The 16859-nt window shown below is 34.0% G+C and overlaps 1 protein-coding gene across 1 annotated transcript in view; it reads right to left on the bottom strand.

The window, feature by feature from the left end:
• ADGRL4 (adhesion G protein-coupled receptor L4) overlaps positions 1-16859 on the bottom strand; it is a 109676-nt gene that overhangs the window by 32769 nt on the left and 60048 nt on the right. Inside the window, exons 4-9 of the mRNA XM_072754786.1 lie at positions 9058-9207; positions 8508-8578; positions 7336-7515; positions 7036-7219; positions 5858-5974; positions 952-1157 (exon numbers count right to left, since the gene is read on the bottom strand). Coding sequence (XP_072610887.1) covers positions 952-1157; positions 5858-5974; positions 7036-7219; positions 7336-7515; positions 8508-8578; positions 9058-9207 — 908 coding nt within the window. The remainder of the gene's footprint in view (positions 1-951; positions 1158-5857; positions 5975-7035; positions 7220-7335; positions 7516-8507; positions 8579-9057; positions 9208-16859) is intronic.

The following is a 16859-nucleotide window of genomic DNA, read 5'->3' as shown; positions in this document are numbered from 1 at the left end:
TCAAAAGGGCAGTTAGCATCTGAAAGTATCTAGGTTTCGTTTCCATTCTTAAAACATTTCACACCCTCTCCTACGCTGAACATAATGCCTACCGATGTTTAGTTTGGGCTACTATTTTCTTCTATCTTCTCTACATTTAGTTTCTCTGTACATTAGATGTCTTTATTTGTAGTGACACGTTTGTGTTGTATGTAGGCATATTAGTCCCCTCTTTCTCCCATAAACATGCAAATCCAATTGTCCAGCTTCAAGGCTCTCCAAATGGAGCATCAGAGGTACTTTTAATCATGTACCAGGACTCAAATTCTATTGAAAATCCAAGAAACCATCAACTGTAAAAAAAAAACAAACCAGCAAATAATTTATGATCTTTAGTTTCTTCACTCATAACTGAATGAACTGAATACTTAGTTCTTTCTAATGTTGATTATGATAAGTTTTAATTACATATGAGCTTGAAAAAGGTTTGGAATAATAATAAAGGAATAAAATGGTCTCAGCTAATTTCTTTATGATATATTGTAAACTTCTCTGTAATTTTATTTTAATCAACATTTAAATCCCTGCAAATATTATTTTAAATGGCAATTATTAATCAAACAACTCTGCCATTGCACAAATGACATCTATCTCTTTGGCTCTGATACATTTTTATAACTCATTCCTAAAAGGTACGGAGACTTCCAAAATGAACAATGTAATTAAAAATAAAATTAAAATATAGCTTAATTTCAGAAAATCAAACGTGTAAAATTCCTTGATATTTATTAGAAAGATTACAGAGCACTGAAAGTACAAAAATCCTTTATAGAAAAATTAGTTGAAATTACTTTACCCTTTTAATTTTTAAACTCAAGAATTCACAAATAATTAAAGTGACACAATAAAAAAACGTTCACTTCACCAAATGTTTCACACTCATAACATAGAGTCACCAGAAAAATAGCTTACCTTTATGTGACTTAATGTAAATGTTATTTTTTCAAGTTCATACAATGTGGGTGGGTTCGAGCTAATTGAGACTGAAATCACTGAAGAAATGACTCTTTCTTCTTCTTCAGAATTATCATCACTTTGAGGTTCCAATACGGATTTGTCAGACGATGAAAATAAGGGACCGATACTTTTATAATATAAAAACGCAACTGCAACATTGCCTATCAATCAAATAAGTATATTTAGTGAAATTCTTTTTTAAAAAATGTTATTTATTCATGAGACACACACACACACACACACACACAGAGAGAGAGAGAGAGAGAGGCAGAGACATATAGGCAGAGGGAGAAGCAGGTTCCCTGCAGGGAGTCCGATGCGGGACTTGATCCCAGGATTCCAGGGATCTCATCCTGAGCCAAAAGCAGATGCTTAACCACTGAGCCACCCAGGTGCCCCTATTTAATGAAATCCTTATAAAACAAAAATATATTTAAACTCTCAAAAGAAACGTAAACATTTAGCAGACAAATTTTTTTTCTCTAAGGTAATCATACGAATACCTAGACACTAAAATGTGGATCATAAAAAGTCCATGTCTGTATAATCAAATCCTATTAAGACATATGCCCTGACCCCCAAGACTCTGACAATGATCAAGGACGATAGCATCCCCTTCGCACAAGCTATATTTAGGAGAAAAACAGTCCTAGATACGTGTATATGCAACTCCTAAGAACCAAGCTGTGAAATATATTCACTTAAAGGAAAATAATTTGGAGTTACTACTTTGCTATGCAAATATAGGGATTAGAAAGATATTGGAAGAAAATTATCATGGCCTTGGAGTTATTAAGGAAGTTGAGAATTAAACAAGTTGTCAGATGCCACTGAGTTCCACCTCATGCGCAGTGAAATGTTTCCTAGTTAATATTGATGACATATATAGTTATGCAGTTTCCAGGTAGGAAATTTATTGCCTTGCCAAGACAGCTATTTATCTGTGCCCCTGACACTCCAAATGCAGTAAATCAGAAAATAACCCAATACCAGAAATGCAACCTGTTCAATACAGATTATCGTGTGACTATTTTTCCCTTAGCCTAGACATTACACCTGTATTAATGGATCTCAAATTGTCTTGGTTATTACTGATGTTAAGTATGTGAACAACTCAAAATCTAGATCTATTGTCTTTTTAAAATTCCTCTCACCACTTAGATCATACACCTTCTCTGTTATACAGAATTATGGACACAAAATTTACAACTTTGCATACAGAATTTACTCTTGGGATCGAAAGTTGCAGCTTCAGTCATTGCTCCTCCGTGTGTGGCTATGGACAAAGTGCTTTGAACTTCAGCTTCTTCACTTATAAAATGATAATAGTGATACTCACTCTAGCTACTCACTTGGCTGAGGTGGAGACCAAATCAAATAATACATGAGTCTTCTGTAAAATTTAAGGTGCTATATTAATATGATTCTTGTCATATTTTTAAAGTAGACACATTATTATAAGTAGTAGACACTTGCTTTAGGTTATTGGGACAACTTACAAAGAACTCTTTTATATTTGTTCCCTCAAATTTGTGGCACACACCAGAATAATGTGATGGACATAAATCAATCAAAATGGTAAATATAAATGTTGAGTGTATCATAAAAAAAAAAACACAAATCTGTGCCCCCTAACGGTCATCTTGTGTTACTGCGTGTGTGCTCCTAATAGCTGGTCTGCTCAGACCCCCTGAGCACCAACCCTAGTCTCACTTGGGCTCCAGCAAGGTGAAAGAAACTACCATGAACCAGGAGAAACCCAGCAAACTGCACAAGTCTGCACTGGTGGGAGAGAAACTACTGGTCAAGAGAGGAGAGTGGTCCCCAGAATGGCAACAGACCACACAAAAACTCCAGTTCTCCTTAAAGAAGTTGGGAGTAAGCCGTATCTCTAGTATTGAAGAAGTACGTTCACACACTAAGGAACAGTGATGCCCCCTTGAAGGGCAGGGGTCCCTGGAAACAAACACTTTGGCCATCACAGGCCAGGCTGAGACAAAGCTGCTGACAGAAATGCTACCCAGTATGTTCAACCAACTTGGTGCAGACAGTCTGACTAGTTTTAGGAAGACCGGTTGAAGCTCTGGCCACACAATCTGTGGATGGAGAAGCACCACTTGCTACTGGAGAAGAGGATGATGATGAAGTTCCAGAATGTGGGGAGAATTTTGATGAAATTTCCAAGGATGAAGCAAACAGAATCAAGTCAACTTCGGAGGAAGATAAAACTTGGAAGAAGTTACTGGGAGCTGCTACTGTGTATTATGATGACTTTTTAAAATTCTGTTCACGGATCGGATAAAATCTAGATCTCTAATATTTTTAAGCTCAAGCTCCTTTGGACACTGCAACTCTTTGCAGTGTTTGCTTTGACACAATTTGTTCTTTGCAGCTAATTAAGCTGAAGAAGTCTGGGAATAAAGTCTGAAACAAAGTTAATAAAAGAAAAAAAAATCCAAAACAAAGAAGTGTGAGACAAATCTGAGTCCTTCTACATCACCACGTCACACTAATAAGTAATAGTTTTGGATATTGCTATGGTTATGTGAACTAGAAATTGCCACATGATTCATATTTTCTATCTTATCTAAAAAGGTATCACAAGAAACATCCAAAGAGGTTCCTGAAATCTACATATATAAGAGAATTTTTCTCAACTGCCAGCTTAAGAAAACTTACACCAGAAAAAGAAAGGAAGTTGAGAAGTTAGTCTAATGTAGCTGAGCTACAGACTCTATGAGGACTCCCCATAATAACAACTAGCCCGGCCTTTGCAGTGGACAGACCAGGGCCTGCAGCAGGATCTGAAAGGACAGATCTTTGACTCAGTCCAGTGGATGAACCTGTTCATGTCACAGTGACTTCTCAGAAGTTGCTGTAGGAGATGGTCCAAAATCAAATGAAGCCCCAAAAAGATAAGATGGGCCTTTAAAATCTATTAATCACTCCCATCTTTTCTCAAAATATTTAACATCACATTTTTGACTTTGGGTAAAATGGGATTCGTGCTTCACAGAATGCTCCAAAATCCCTTCATACCTTCATTTGGAGTATTGTTTTGGTATTTGTCTATTCTCATCATTTGAACCTCTTCTAATTCCCATGATTTCTCAGCCTGATCTAGCTTTTAACTCTCTTTCTGGTAGTACCTTCATTCAGTAAATGAGGGGTTTATTCATTAATGACAGAGACTAAAATTCAGCCTATATAAAAAAAAAAGATTTAAAATTCACCTGTTCCTCCATGGACTTCCTTGATTTTCCTACTAATGACACTATACAGATTTTAACTTGAAGCCTGTGTTTTATTAATGGATTTTTATCACTAAATGAATAATCACATGTAGACATTATAAAGCAGGTTTTATCAGTTTGTTAGAATTGCCCTTATTTTTAAGATACAAACTTAAGGAAATAAAATTTTCTCTCTGTGTTTTCTTAAGAGCTGATATTTATGGTTTCTGTTAAGTGTCAAGCATGATCTTCAAATGTAACAAGGCTATCATATATTCAGAGAGGATCTCTTTGAGAAATTAATTCCAGGATGATTTCATCATCTGTCAGTATAAGTATTTTCAATGACTTTATTCTCAACTTCTAAATACTACTCAAATTCTCTTTGAAATTTCAACAGTTTAACACAGTCTTTGGATTTGTTCCTAAATATTATATGTGTGCTTGGTTAGTTAGAATATGATGTAGTAGGGTAAGATCCTTGGGTTCAATGGTAGTATGGCTTAGTTATTTTTTCTTTGTTTTGTGGCCATCTGTTTCTTATTGTTGTATAAAAATGACAAGAAAAAATGAAGAGATTAGATAATATCAATGGATTGGGGAAAAACCCACATTAGTGTTGTACAATTTTTTTAAAGGATGTTTTTCTGAGAATGAATGTGCAGAATATTGAAAAAAGACAACACATCCATTTATGAAATGACATCTATAAAAGAGACCATACTGTGTTATTATATATATTTTTTGCTTACATTTATGGCCACTCACATATTCTTTGAGAAGCTATTATAATTCATATTTTGCTTAGGTAATATACTTTAACCTATATGAGAATGATAACAATTCTTCTGTTGGCAGAATTTTTTTTCTATGTGCACTGCACTAAGAGAGCAGGTAAATGGCTAAAATAGCTGCTTGCTTGCTTTTGATTAGGTGACAAGGAAAAGCTGGTCAGGGTTGATTTCTTCAACTTCTTCCCTTCTAGTATTGGCTCTGTATCATTTGTTGATGTGCATGGAAACAAATCCATCAATTTCATTGAGTCTTCATTCCATTATCCATAAAATGAAGAAATTAAGGTAGGTAATCATCAAGTTGTCTAGTACTGGTATTCTCGGATTCCATTTCCCAAGAAACCCTGCGTTTAGTTGAGAAGTTTACTGTACAAGAACTAAGAAATGGCAAGTGGAAAGGAAATCCAAGCCTGAACACTACCTTTCTGTCTTTGGGAACATTGTCTTCCTCACCCAATTTCAAATTCAGCTTCCCAGTGAGGAATATGAAAGATTACTGAAGAAGATATAGTAAAAGAATCCTATGCAAATTGTAGCACCTTTGATTGCTGCAAAAGAAGGAATAGAATCACAGCTCCTTTATATTTTTCATTAGAATCTCAAAAATATCAGATAGCTTCAGAGACGAAGCATAAGACAAGAAGAATATAGACATTGCTAAAATTCTCATCAACATCAGATTGAGAATCCTGAGTACAAATGCAGAATTTCTGTATATAAACCAAATATTTTCTATAGGAAACCACATATTATGTGTACATATGATATAATCAAAAGTATGAAAAGTATTTATTGCAAATTACTAACATTGAATAAAGACTATCAAAGTCTTACCATATGAATCATATGGAGGTTTTCTCTTTGGAAATATCCTTATGTAATCTCCATCCACATTCATATAGGGATGAGTATGTTTGATGTGATTTGAATCAAAAAAGAAAGTTTTGAGTGCTGAAATGAAACCATGAAAATCATAAATTCTCTGAAGTTAGTTTAATCAATGTGTTGGCTTAATTGGGGACAATGTTTTATCCACCATTATTTTATTTTATCCATCATTACTGTGTTTCAACATTTTTTGGCAGGTAGAATGAACATATTCTGAACATGCTTAAACATTGTATCTTGAAAATCTGATTCAAGGTTGAACTTTTTTGATTTGACTATAACACTTGGGATTTAATTTAATCATTGGATTATATAAAGGACAAAACACATATGTGCACAAGGGAGCTATAAATTATAACTACTAAATCAAAGAAAAGCAACCATAATATCTTAGAGGATGGTATCTATAATAAAATTTACTATATGGAGAGTGATTGAATTAAATTTTCGAGTGATAATTTCCTTACCTGGAGTAGTTCACCTTTTTTACTCAAGAATATCACAGAAACGCAGGTATTCTATATATTAGTCATAATGCTTGCTACTTTAATTTTGAGTAAGTGGTAAATCATGACACAAGACAGAGATTCATGCATACTTACTGCTGCATAGCAAGATGTCACCCACACAATAAAGCATTTAAGATGTACGCAATGATCATCAAACAATGTACTTTGCTCCCTCAGAGCAACTTTATAGGCATCTTCAATTTGATTCAAGATTCTATATATTCTAAATATGAGATTGCACGAAGCAGGAAACATCCTAGTTTGCCATGTTGATTGCTTCATACCAGAAAATCTGTCTAGAACATCTTTGGTCAAGGTAGATGCTAACAAGTCATGAGATGACTAATTCATGACAAAGGAGTGATGTACTCTGAAGCATTTAAATGCTAGATGGTTCAGGAATACAAGGTGAAGATGGTAGGAAAGAGGCAATGCTTATGTTTCAACGTTTTTACTCATCTTTCATTCATATTACTCTTGTAATGTGCATTGCCATTCATTTCTGCATTGAGGAAACAGCTGATGATTGAATTAGCAGCATTTCAAGCACTTTCCATTTTGAGAATGGCTTCTTTGGCAAATGGTATTGTTTTGAAATTGACCTTGGCTTCTTACCTATATCACTTGAATTGGTATCGAACTGAGTGGTCTTTTGGAAGTTCTGAGATATTCTTAAGGTAGTCTGTTCAGCAGCATGCATCAGTTTTGTGAGATGAGTTCTTCTATGATTCATAGATAATTTGTCCCAGGCTATAAATGTGTCCTTTTGGACAAAATTATTCACAGTTTTTATAAATTCCTGTTGAAAAAAAATAGCGTGTCTTTTAAAAACATTGGAAACTTCCATGAATCACAGATGTAAGGAAAAGTTTAAAGCTCTGTTATATTGAGTTAAATTAGCTCAATCATACTTACAGTAAGAGTTGAATTAGAAAGGATGTCCTTGGCTAAATTAGTGCTATTCATGTCACCCAGTAATGGGGATGACTCAGCTAATATTTCTATGTATGTAATTATATCCACCGGCGAAAGATCTTTCACGGAATTTCTATAGACTTCTTGTAGCAAAGCCACTGGTTCTTTTATGTGTCTCATCTGTACACAAATGAGCCCAGAAAAAAAGAAACCAATTTAGAGTACTACTGGATCTTTTCAGGAATAAAGGTTGTATGCTAAATTTATTCTAAGCTTGGTTTCGTGTGCTATGTATTAATAAATTATCAGATTATACCTAAACCATGTCATTCATGTAGCACTGAAACTTGGAATTATTTACAAAAGCTTAGCAAATAAAAAGCATAGAAGTTACTTTAGAAAAGAAACAACACGTTTGCGTTAATAACTTTTAAAAATTAGCTTTTAAGAGTTATAAGATATTATAACTTTTTTTGAATCAGATTTTAATCAACCAGAGAAAATTCTTTACAATGTGACATATTGGTAATTTGCTTTTAGCTGACTGTTAGTCATGTTGAGGGTCACATTTCCAATCACATGATGATAATTTTGTGAACATCCTACTTTATTTATTCTTTAAAATATTTCCTTTGAAGTACAAAATCTAGTTGCATTCATTATGTTTTCTTAGAATGTGGGAATGGGCCTGGGGTCAAAGTGTGTTTTTACTATTTTATTCATCAATTTTCATTATATGTTGAAAACAAAATTTTCAGTATACTAAATAGTGAATAAGTAATATATGTTAAATATCTCAGTCTTCTTCAACACTTTGGGGATTTTCAAATTAATCATTTTTGTGACTCAAACTACTTAAATCTCTATATGTTTTAATTCTACATGACGATCAGCTGGTTGTAATTCTACTTAAAATGTGACTTAGGAAGGATTTTAATGGAAACCAATATGTCAAAATATAATAAATTCTTTTTTAAAAAAGATTTTATTTATTTATTCATGAGAGACACAGAGGGAGAGGCAGAAACATAGGCAGAGGGAGAAGCAGGCTCCCTGCCAGGAGCTCAGTGTGGGACTTGATCCCAGACCCTGGAATCACAACCTAAGCCGAAGGCAGATGCTCAATCACTGAGCCACCCAGGAGCCCCCAATAAATTCTTAATCTAACTTACTTTTGTTAGCGTTCTATCAATATTTGCAGCAATACAGGCATTATCCAGATGGCAGTCTGCACTGACATTTTCTGTAGAAAAAGAAAATAGATTATAGAGTAAGTTTTTAAAAATATTTTTTCCTAAGATGATTATATTGATTCCAATAATTTTACTCCCTTATTTAAATATTAAAAACATATTTTTAACATTTGAGTTTTATTTTATTTTTTGTTTGTTAACATCTATTTATTTATTTTCATTTTATTCATTTATTTTTCCTTATTTATTTTTATTTGTTATTTATTTTTATGCATTAAAATACACAATATTTCATGGAAAAAGGAAGACCGTAGTTACTCCAAGGAATAAAGTATGTTAACTAGGTAAAACATATGGTCTACCTCTTCCATTAAATAAAACAGTAACTTTCCTTAAATCATTTTACAGACAATAAAAGAATACTGGCACATTTTTTAGAAGATGTAGTCCTTTGTATACTTGACTGCAGTGTAGTATTATATTTTATATAGTTCTTCAATTATACATAAAATTTAATCATGTAACTTACCTTGGCAGTAAGTGCCATCATTAGGTATGAACTGTGATTTTCCCGTGGATGTCTTATAACCTTCCTTGCAGGAGCAATTATACCCACCATCCACATTTTCACACACTGCATGGTCACCACAGGCAGCGGATTCGCTGCACTCATCTATATCTGGAAATATTTGAAAATTTCAATTTTTTATTTATTATTTATGCAACTGCTACCTTGCTGATTCAGTATGATGTATGGTTAGTGATTTCATATCAAATATTACAAGAAAGCAAGGAAAATCCCATAATTTGGAAAATGACAGAAAAAAACTTAGCTGCATATATTTCTCCAAACCTTGATTTGGCCAATCCATTTGGAAAGTGTGCTTAAAAAATGTCATTTATGGACCAAACTCTTGAATTAATCTTCTGAGTAGAATGACTCATCCACAAAGTCATTAGGATAATTTCCATAATTGGCAATTTAACATTTAGTCCTAATTTAATAAAGGCTCAATTTTTAAAATACATCTAAAATTCTGTTTTTTACTATGAAACTAAATCAATTGTAACAACCCAGTTTAATCTGGAGAATAAAAAGTGTTGCCCACCTTCTTTACAAAGCATCATTTTTGCATTAAGTTAGCCTAAAAATTAGCAGAACGTGTGATTCAACTCCCTTAAAATTTTATCACAACTTATTACTTTTATCTAGGTTATATTTTACCATGATTCTGAATGCAAAGTCATCATAGATAAAGTAGCAAATTGTATAGAATTAAGTCTTAGATTTTTTAGTAGCTATATAGCAAAGTCACAATAAAAGTGTTAGGTTTTAAGCTCACATAATTTATATTCTTAATTTAAAATTTTACATACTGCAGTGAAATATGTCTTAAAGTTATAAATATAGTATAAATACTCTGCCAGTAGGCAGTGTTCCAATAGGGAATGATTCCAAGGAATGGAAGAGTCCGGATCATTACCCTCAACTAATGCAAAGATTTTTGTGTTCCCAGCCTGTCTCTGACATCTTAGAGATACTCTGTGTTATATTAATGAATAAACCTGTAATGTTAAGTATAAAATTTGATTTTTTTAAAAAAACTAATAGAGTGCCACAATAGTGTTTGCCATAGAAAAGGTGGAGTAATCAAAGTCCAACTTAAGACGTCTAGCCAGTTATTTTAAAAGTAATTGATCCTAATTTCTCACTTCAAAAATTCAACAAAGGCACAGAAATGATATTAAAACTCAAACTACTAAAAACTGGAACTGACAGTAAGCCTCTTGGTAGTTCTTGAAGAAATTTCCATTAGCTAGAAAGGCAATGGTACTAGATTTAAGAAAACAATTCATAGGCTGAAAAAAGAGTAGAAAACTCCTTGTCCTTCAGCTAAGCTTATATATTCATAATCTGTACTCCCCAGAAATCCAAGAACACTACTTTTAAAGAAACAGGAACACTATCCTAGCACCCTCATCCTCTTCCTCTCATTTCTATAAATGTGTGTTTAGAGACTGCCACCACACACACACACACACACACACACACACACACACACACACACAGAAAATAAAGTAGGGGAGGATGAGCAACAGCAGGTTGACTCTTAAGATACAGTGAATCATCAAGGAAAGCATTTCTGGTTAGGTTAAAAAAAAAGAAGCCAAGTGGAAGTGCAGACTCAGGTTATTATTTTTCATGAAATCCATGAAGTGATTAAAAAATTATGTAAGAAAACAAAAGACTAGTCCTCTCTGGAGCAGAACCGAAGAAGTACCATGTATTATACACCCAAATGGGGATAAAATCCCAATGAAGATGTGAAGAGACTCATGTGATATCAAATAGAATAATTTATTTCATGAATAAAAAACTTATGTTTTCTGAATGCCATTTCATATTTTTAGATGTCCTTTATGGCTAATAAGAAATGAGGTGTTGATTTCTCTCAAAATTAAAATTATTTAGGGGCACCTGGGTGGCTCAGTGGTTGAGCATCTACCTTTGGTTCAGGGCGTGATTCCGGGTCCTGGGATCAAGTCCCCAACTGGGCTCCCTGCAGGGAGCCTGCTTCTCCCTCTGCCTGTGTCTCTGCCTCTCTCTCTCTGTGTCTCTCATGAATAAATAAATAAAATCCTTAAAAAATAATTAAAATTATTTAAAGCTGTAAATTTTCTTGGGAACTTTGTCCCAAACTGATCTCTAAGCAACAAATTTTGGGAAACTCAATTTCCATCCTCTCTCTCATATTTTGGACACAGGGGTATATAATCTTGGCGCTTATAACTGACTATGTTTCAGTTTTCCCTGTGCATCCTCCACATCTATGGTGGGTTTGTTGGGTTTCTGCTCTAGTTTAGACCTTCCTACCACCACTCACTTAGCTAGTTATAATCCCAGGTTGTCAGCCTTGGACTGAGTAGGGTTTTTCAACTCTAAATTCACCACATGACAAAATGGTGATCTGGTAATTTGTAAGAAAAAACAAGGAGGTAGTCTCCTAGGAGACCAGCATTCAAGATTGGTATTATGCAGATTTTTATATCCTAACTCCAAACATTATACAAGAATATTAACTATCTACCAAAGTAGTGATTTTCAAATCTTAATCATGCATCCCATCAATGAAATGGTCTCCAAATTGTTTTGGACTTGTCTTGCTTATACTTTTTTGATTTTATAATTTTTTACCCAAATGTGGAAGTGAGGTTTGCTGAATTTGATATCCTTCTCACTCTGTGCCTCAGTAGTACAGTTTATTGAATCTAACCTGCTAATGGAGTATCTAACTATCACAGAGTGCCAGAGTAGTCAAAAAGCCTCTACTGTTGTTATCACTCTATGCCCCTTGCTACCTAATAATATAGAGAGAATAATAAAATATTGAAAGAGTATGCCATGCCCAAGTGGGATGTGGGTGGCTTACCAAAATGAACATGACTGCTATTTGGCAGCAAGATCCACGCCCACTTCTCTTGCAGGGTCTCATTAGCTGAGATCTAATAAAAACATGATGTATCCTTCCTATTATAAGTAAAGGCCCTTTTGAAGATTTTAATTCAAATCCTAGCTTTCATACTCATTAGCCTTGTGACTTCAAGTAAAGCCATAAAAAATACCCTTTACCTCAATAGAGTTTTTTTTTTTTTGTAACAATGAGGAAATGTATGTGAAGGTGTTTTGAAGTCGTGCCCAAGATCTAACAGATCCAGTGATTCTATTTACATTGTGTGTTTTCTTAATAGCAGGAGCACTGTGAATATGTAGGCTTGGAGAAAACAGATTGATAATGAGTGTCTCATTAGATTGCCATGTCTTAGTACTCCCCAGAGATGTAAAAGAGGAAAAGATCCCCCCTCATCTTAATAAAAGTTAAATTGCTATTATGTAATTATTTCAGTCAAGCTAGAATTGACATACCATATTTAATAACTGAGCCATTTTTTCTGCCACCAACCTAACACTCGGCTTAATGCTAATAACTTGATTTTGCCAAATGTGAGCACATCATAATAATCATTTGCTTGTTTTGCACATCAAAAAATTCACTTGCTACTTTTTCATTAGTAAGGCTGTGCTTGTTTTTCATGTCTACAATGAGCCAAGCCAGCAGTATTTTATCATAATCTTCTTTCAAAACATGATCCTATGATTGTTTTGATTTTTATCATTTTCATCAATAACTGAATTGTCTAATGTTTAACTCACAGACTGCAAAAAAAAAAAGATAACACGTTCAATTACTGAAAGTAATTTGCAAAGACAAAATTGAATGTTAATATTATTCAAAGCCAGAAAAAAAGTGAAATTATCAGCGTACCCAAGGCAATAGGACATACAAAATTAGAAGCAGTAAACACATGGTAAATGTGAAGGAGTTCTTGAGTTGCACTCATATGGCCTTGGGAGAATTCACTTTCTTATTGGATGCTTTGGTTTTCCCATTTGTGAGTCTGGAACCAGGTGTCTTGGGCGTTAGGGATCTGAAATTCTGTTTTACTGTAATTCCAAGAGAAAACAAATGTGCAGGATGCTAAATTTCCCTCAAAGCCTTCAACAACAAAATTACCTTATCTGTGGACAGTATTATTTGAATATAGAGTAAAGGTAAAGAATTTTGCTTGCGTCATTTCTTGCCCTGAACTGGAGTATTTCATTATCTATTTATAGAGGTTCTTAATGACTATAATTACCAGACATGTCAAATTTAAGGATAAGCTAAACTTTCAAGTCAGAGGCGATACAGTACAAGGTGATCTACTATCGTAAAAGGAAACAGAATTATAGTTCTCTGTTCAAAATCCCTGAAGACTACCATAGTGCACAATGAAAATTACTATAGGACTAGAGAAGGGAAAAAAAAGATATAGCCGTTCTGCTTCTCAAAAAAGCTTAATCCTTAAGGATAACAAAATTGGTGAGGAATAACAATTTTCCAGAGAATGAGTTCTTCAGTGAATAATCCATCAAACAAAACAGGTAGAAGCTGAAGGACTCAATATTGGGTGCTGGGTTTTAATATAGTTCTTATGTTTACTAATTATGTAAAATAGCTAAAAAGGGAGTTAGCCAAAATTTAGGGCCATTCCACAATATCTCAATAATTAATGAGGATTGGGAGAAAGAGTCTGAAATTACAAATATGTTATACCTCCATAAAATGTTGGCATTCAATCATCTTTGTGTGTGTGTGTGTGTGTTTGTGTGTGTATTTTCTGTGTCTGTGATTCAATTTTTTTCTAATACAGGAATTCTCAACTTGTAGGGAAAGCAAACAGAGAAGCATAGCCTTTTGTGAATTGAGGCATACTAAAAGTAAATATGATCAGATGAAAAGACAGATGTCTTCCAGAGACAAGAAGGATGGAGAACATAGTTAAAATTGTATTAATTTCCAGTAATTAAGCTGTTGTAAGTTCTATTTCTTCACTAACTGCAACATTTCCAATAAAGTTTACAGAGCTCTATAATTAGAACTTAACTACTACGGGTAAAATAGACACATGCGTAACACTCTAGGAAGACCAGCAACAAGAGAATGAGCTTGAGAACAGATAGTGAGGTACTCCAAGTTTTCTGGGCAGAGCCTTGTAGATTATTTCTTGAATATACAGTAAAGCTATGTTCCAATAAATTTTTTTTTGTTGCAAACACCAAAGATAAAATTATTGTTCAGCAAAAATAGTCCTATTTTCTCATATTTTAAATTGTTTATGCCCTTGCAAAAACATGATCCATTGCACTTGTATGATTCAAAACAATGCGTAAGATTTAGACAGCCACCCACTTCCACCTTCCCTTGGCTTTCCAGATACAAGGCCGTGATTCTAATCCTCCTCCCTTTATCCTAAACATGTGACTCTGGAGTAGCCTGCACATCCCTTGGCTATCTAATGAGGAGAATAAATTATTTTTTGTTTATATAGCAGAGTAACTGTTATGAACCATAGGCACTGTTATGAACCATAGACAAGGTAAGTTCTTTGATACAGACATTTCACTGATAAAGTTTCTTTGAACATTGTCTCCTAACTTATCATGTATTAATAATAACATTATTAGACTTCTCCTCAGCTTACTGATGAGAATCTCAGTAGGGAACTAATCAAAGGCTTCAGTGTGATCTAGATTAACTTGGATATCTCTCTTTTATCTAACTATGTAAAGTAGAAGCAGCACATTACCCTTGTCCATGTTGCATATAAAGTCTTGAGTTCTAGTCTAGCATTTTCTGCTGGCCATATGGCTTCACTCTCAGGCCTCAGTTTATGTATTAATTTTGCTGATTAGTATCGGCCATAATTAATTAAGCTAGTTGTGGGTAAGTTGGACACTTTTGTATAAACCATGATTAAGATGATGTATAACTTACTTTCGAAGCTTAAGCCTTTGGCTTCAGAGAATTTGCCTCTGAAAATAGTTCATCTTTTTGAATTTCCTAAGAAGTCTTTTTTTTCTCAGACTGTAATCTGAATTCTATAGTCTGGTATATCAAATGCATGACCAAATTACAACAGAAGGACATTTAAAAACTTCTAGATACTCTCTTCCAATTCAGAATAATATATCACATAGGGATTTAATTAAAATTATTATCATTTCAGAGGACATTTTAGTGAACTGGAAATGATTTTCTAAATAGTACTCTAATGTTCAGAAAAATTTAATGCAGATCTTAAGTGTCACTACCTTCAGCAGACAATACTAAATGCACTAGAACAATTCTTTTATAACCAATGCCTTTCTGAACATTTTCTGAGAAAATGTGGAGCCCATCTTGGAGTGCATATTTATGAAAGCATCAGTATCAGTATCTTGTCATGCAAATGATAATTTTATTGAGTCAACAAATTAAAGTGTAAATATTTATTCTGTCGTTGGTTGCCATGCTAGATCTCATAACTTTGATGATTTTTTCTTGTGAACTGCTTGATATTCTCCCCCCAAATATTTTCCTTGCGCCCTTAGATAAATATTCCATAGTAACTGATTTTACAGCGTTAGAGAACTAAAGGCATGAATGAAGTTTCTAAAAATACTGCACAAGTAGGGTACACTCAACGACAGGTAGAATTTGGTTCAGATAGGCTTCAATCTCTGGCAGTAATAAGCAGTAAGAGATAGTCATGGTTAGATTCCATGTAGGAATAATGATAACATACATTGTTTTTATTTTAAGGATTGTCTTTGTAATGAATTTGTGGGTTTTGCTACAAAACTTTCTCCTATTTATGGTGGGTTTGTGCTAATTATTAGTGGTGATATTGGTTGTGCTATTGTGTTAAATTTTGGAGGGTCCTTTTGGGGTTGATAGTTTTTAAAATTTATTTAGGGGGAATGCTTGTAGTTTTTGGTTATATTACTGCTATGGCGGCTGAGCAGTATCCTGAGGTTTGAGTTTCTAATAAAGATGTGTTGGCTGCATTTATTACTGGTTTATTATCTGAATTGTTGGCTGCTTGTTATGTTTTAAAGGATGCTGATGTTGAAGTGGTGCTTAAATTTAATGGAATAGGTGATTAAGTAATTTATGATATGGATATTTAGGGTTTTTCAGTGAAGAGGCTATGGGAATTGTGGCATTGTATAGTTATGGGACTTGGTTAGTGATTGTTACTGGTTGATCATTACTAACCGGTGTCTTGGTAATTATGGACGTTACTCATGGTAATTAAATATTAGTAGGCTAAGGGCTATGGTAATTATAAAAGAGAGAAAATACAATTTAACTAGACCTTTTTGTTTGAGATTAGAAGATTATATTAGATTAGAAGATTCTATTTGAAAATGGGAGATTGATTTGGGTAATACGTTTTCTAGTCAGATTATGTCTAGGAAGTATTGATGCTGATTTTTGGCTTATTAATAGATTTATTGTTGGTGTGAGGTGGTGTATAATGGTAGGGTAGTAACCTAGTAGGTTGGAGAATTTAAAGAAGTTTGATGGATAGTTGAACTTGAGGCCTGTATTGTGAGGTTTAATTCTAGTGGCAGAATGAAACCTAGAATAGTCACTGCAAGGGCTGTGTACGTGTACGTGTACGTGTAGGTGTGTATAAATTTATATGTCCTGTAACCATTGACTGAATTATACTTTATGGTTATGTGATGCTGGTATATGATATTAATTAAGTCCAGCTACAAGTTATTTGACTGCGCCAAGACCTTTACGTCATAGCTGAGTGATATCTGTCCCCCCCACTAAAACTTAAAAGATACCAAATGCATGACACCACAGTTATGTATGATCATGGGCTGATTGGACATCGAGATGTCCCATTTGAGAGGGTTGAAGGATAGGAGTAAAGAATTATATGGTCCTGAAG

Source organism: Vulpes vulpes, chromosome 3, assembly GCF_048418805.1.
Source record: "Vulpes vulpes isolate BD-2025 chromosome 3, VulVul3, whole genome shotgun sequence".
Lineage (NCBI taxonomy): Eukaryota > Metazoa > Chordata > Mammalia > Carnivora > Canidae > Vulpes > Vulpes vulpes.
This window is presented reverse-complemented; position numbering and strand designations above follow the sequence as displayed.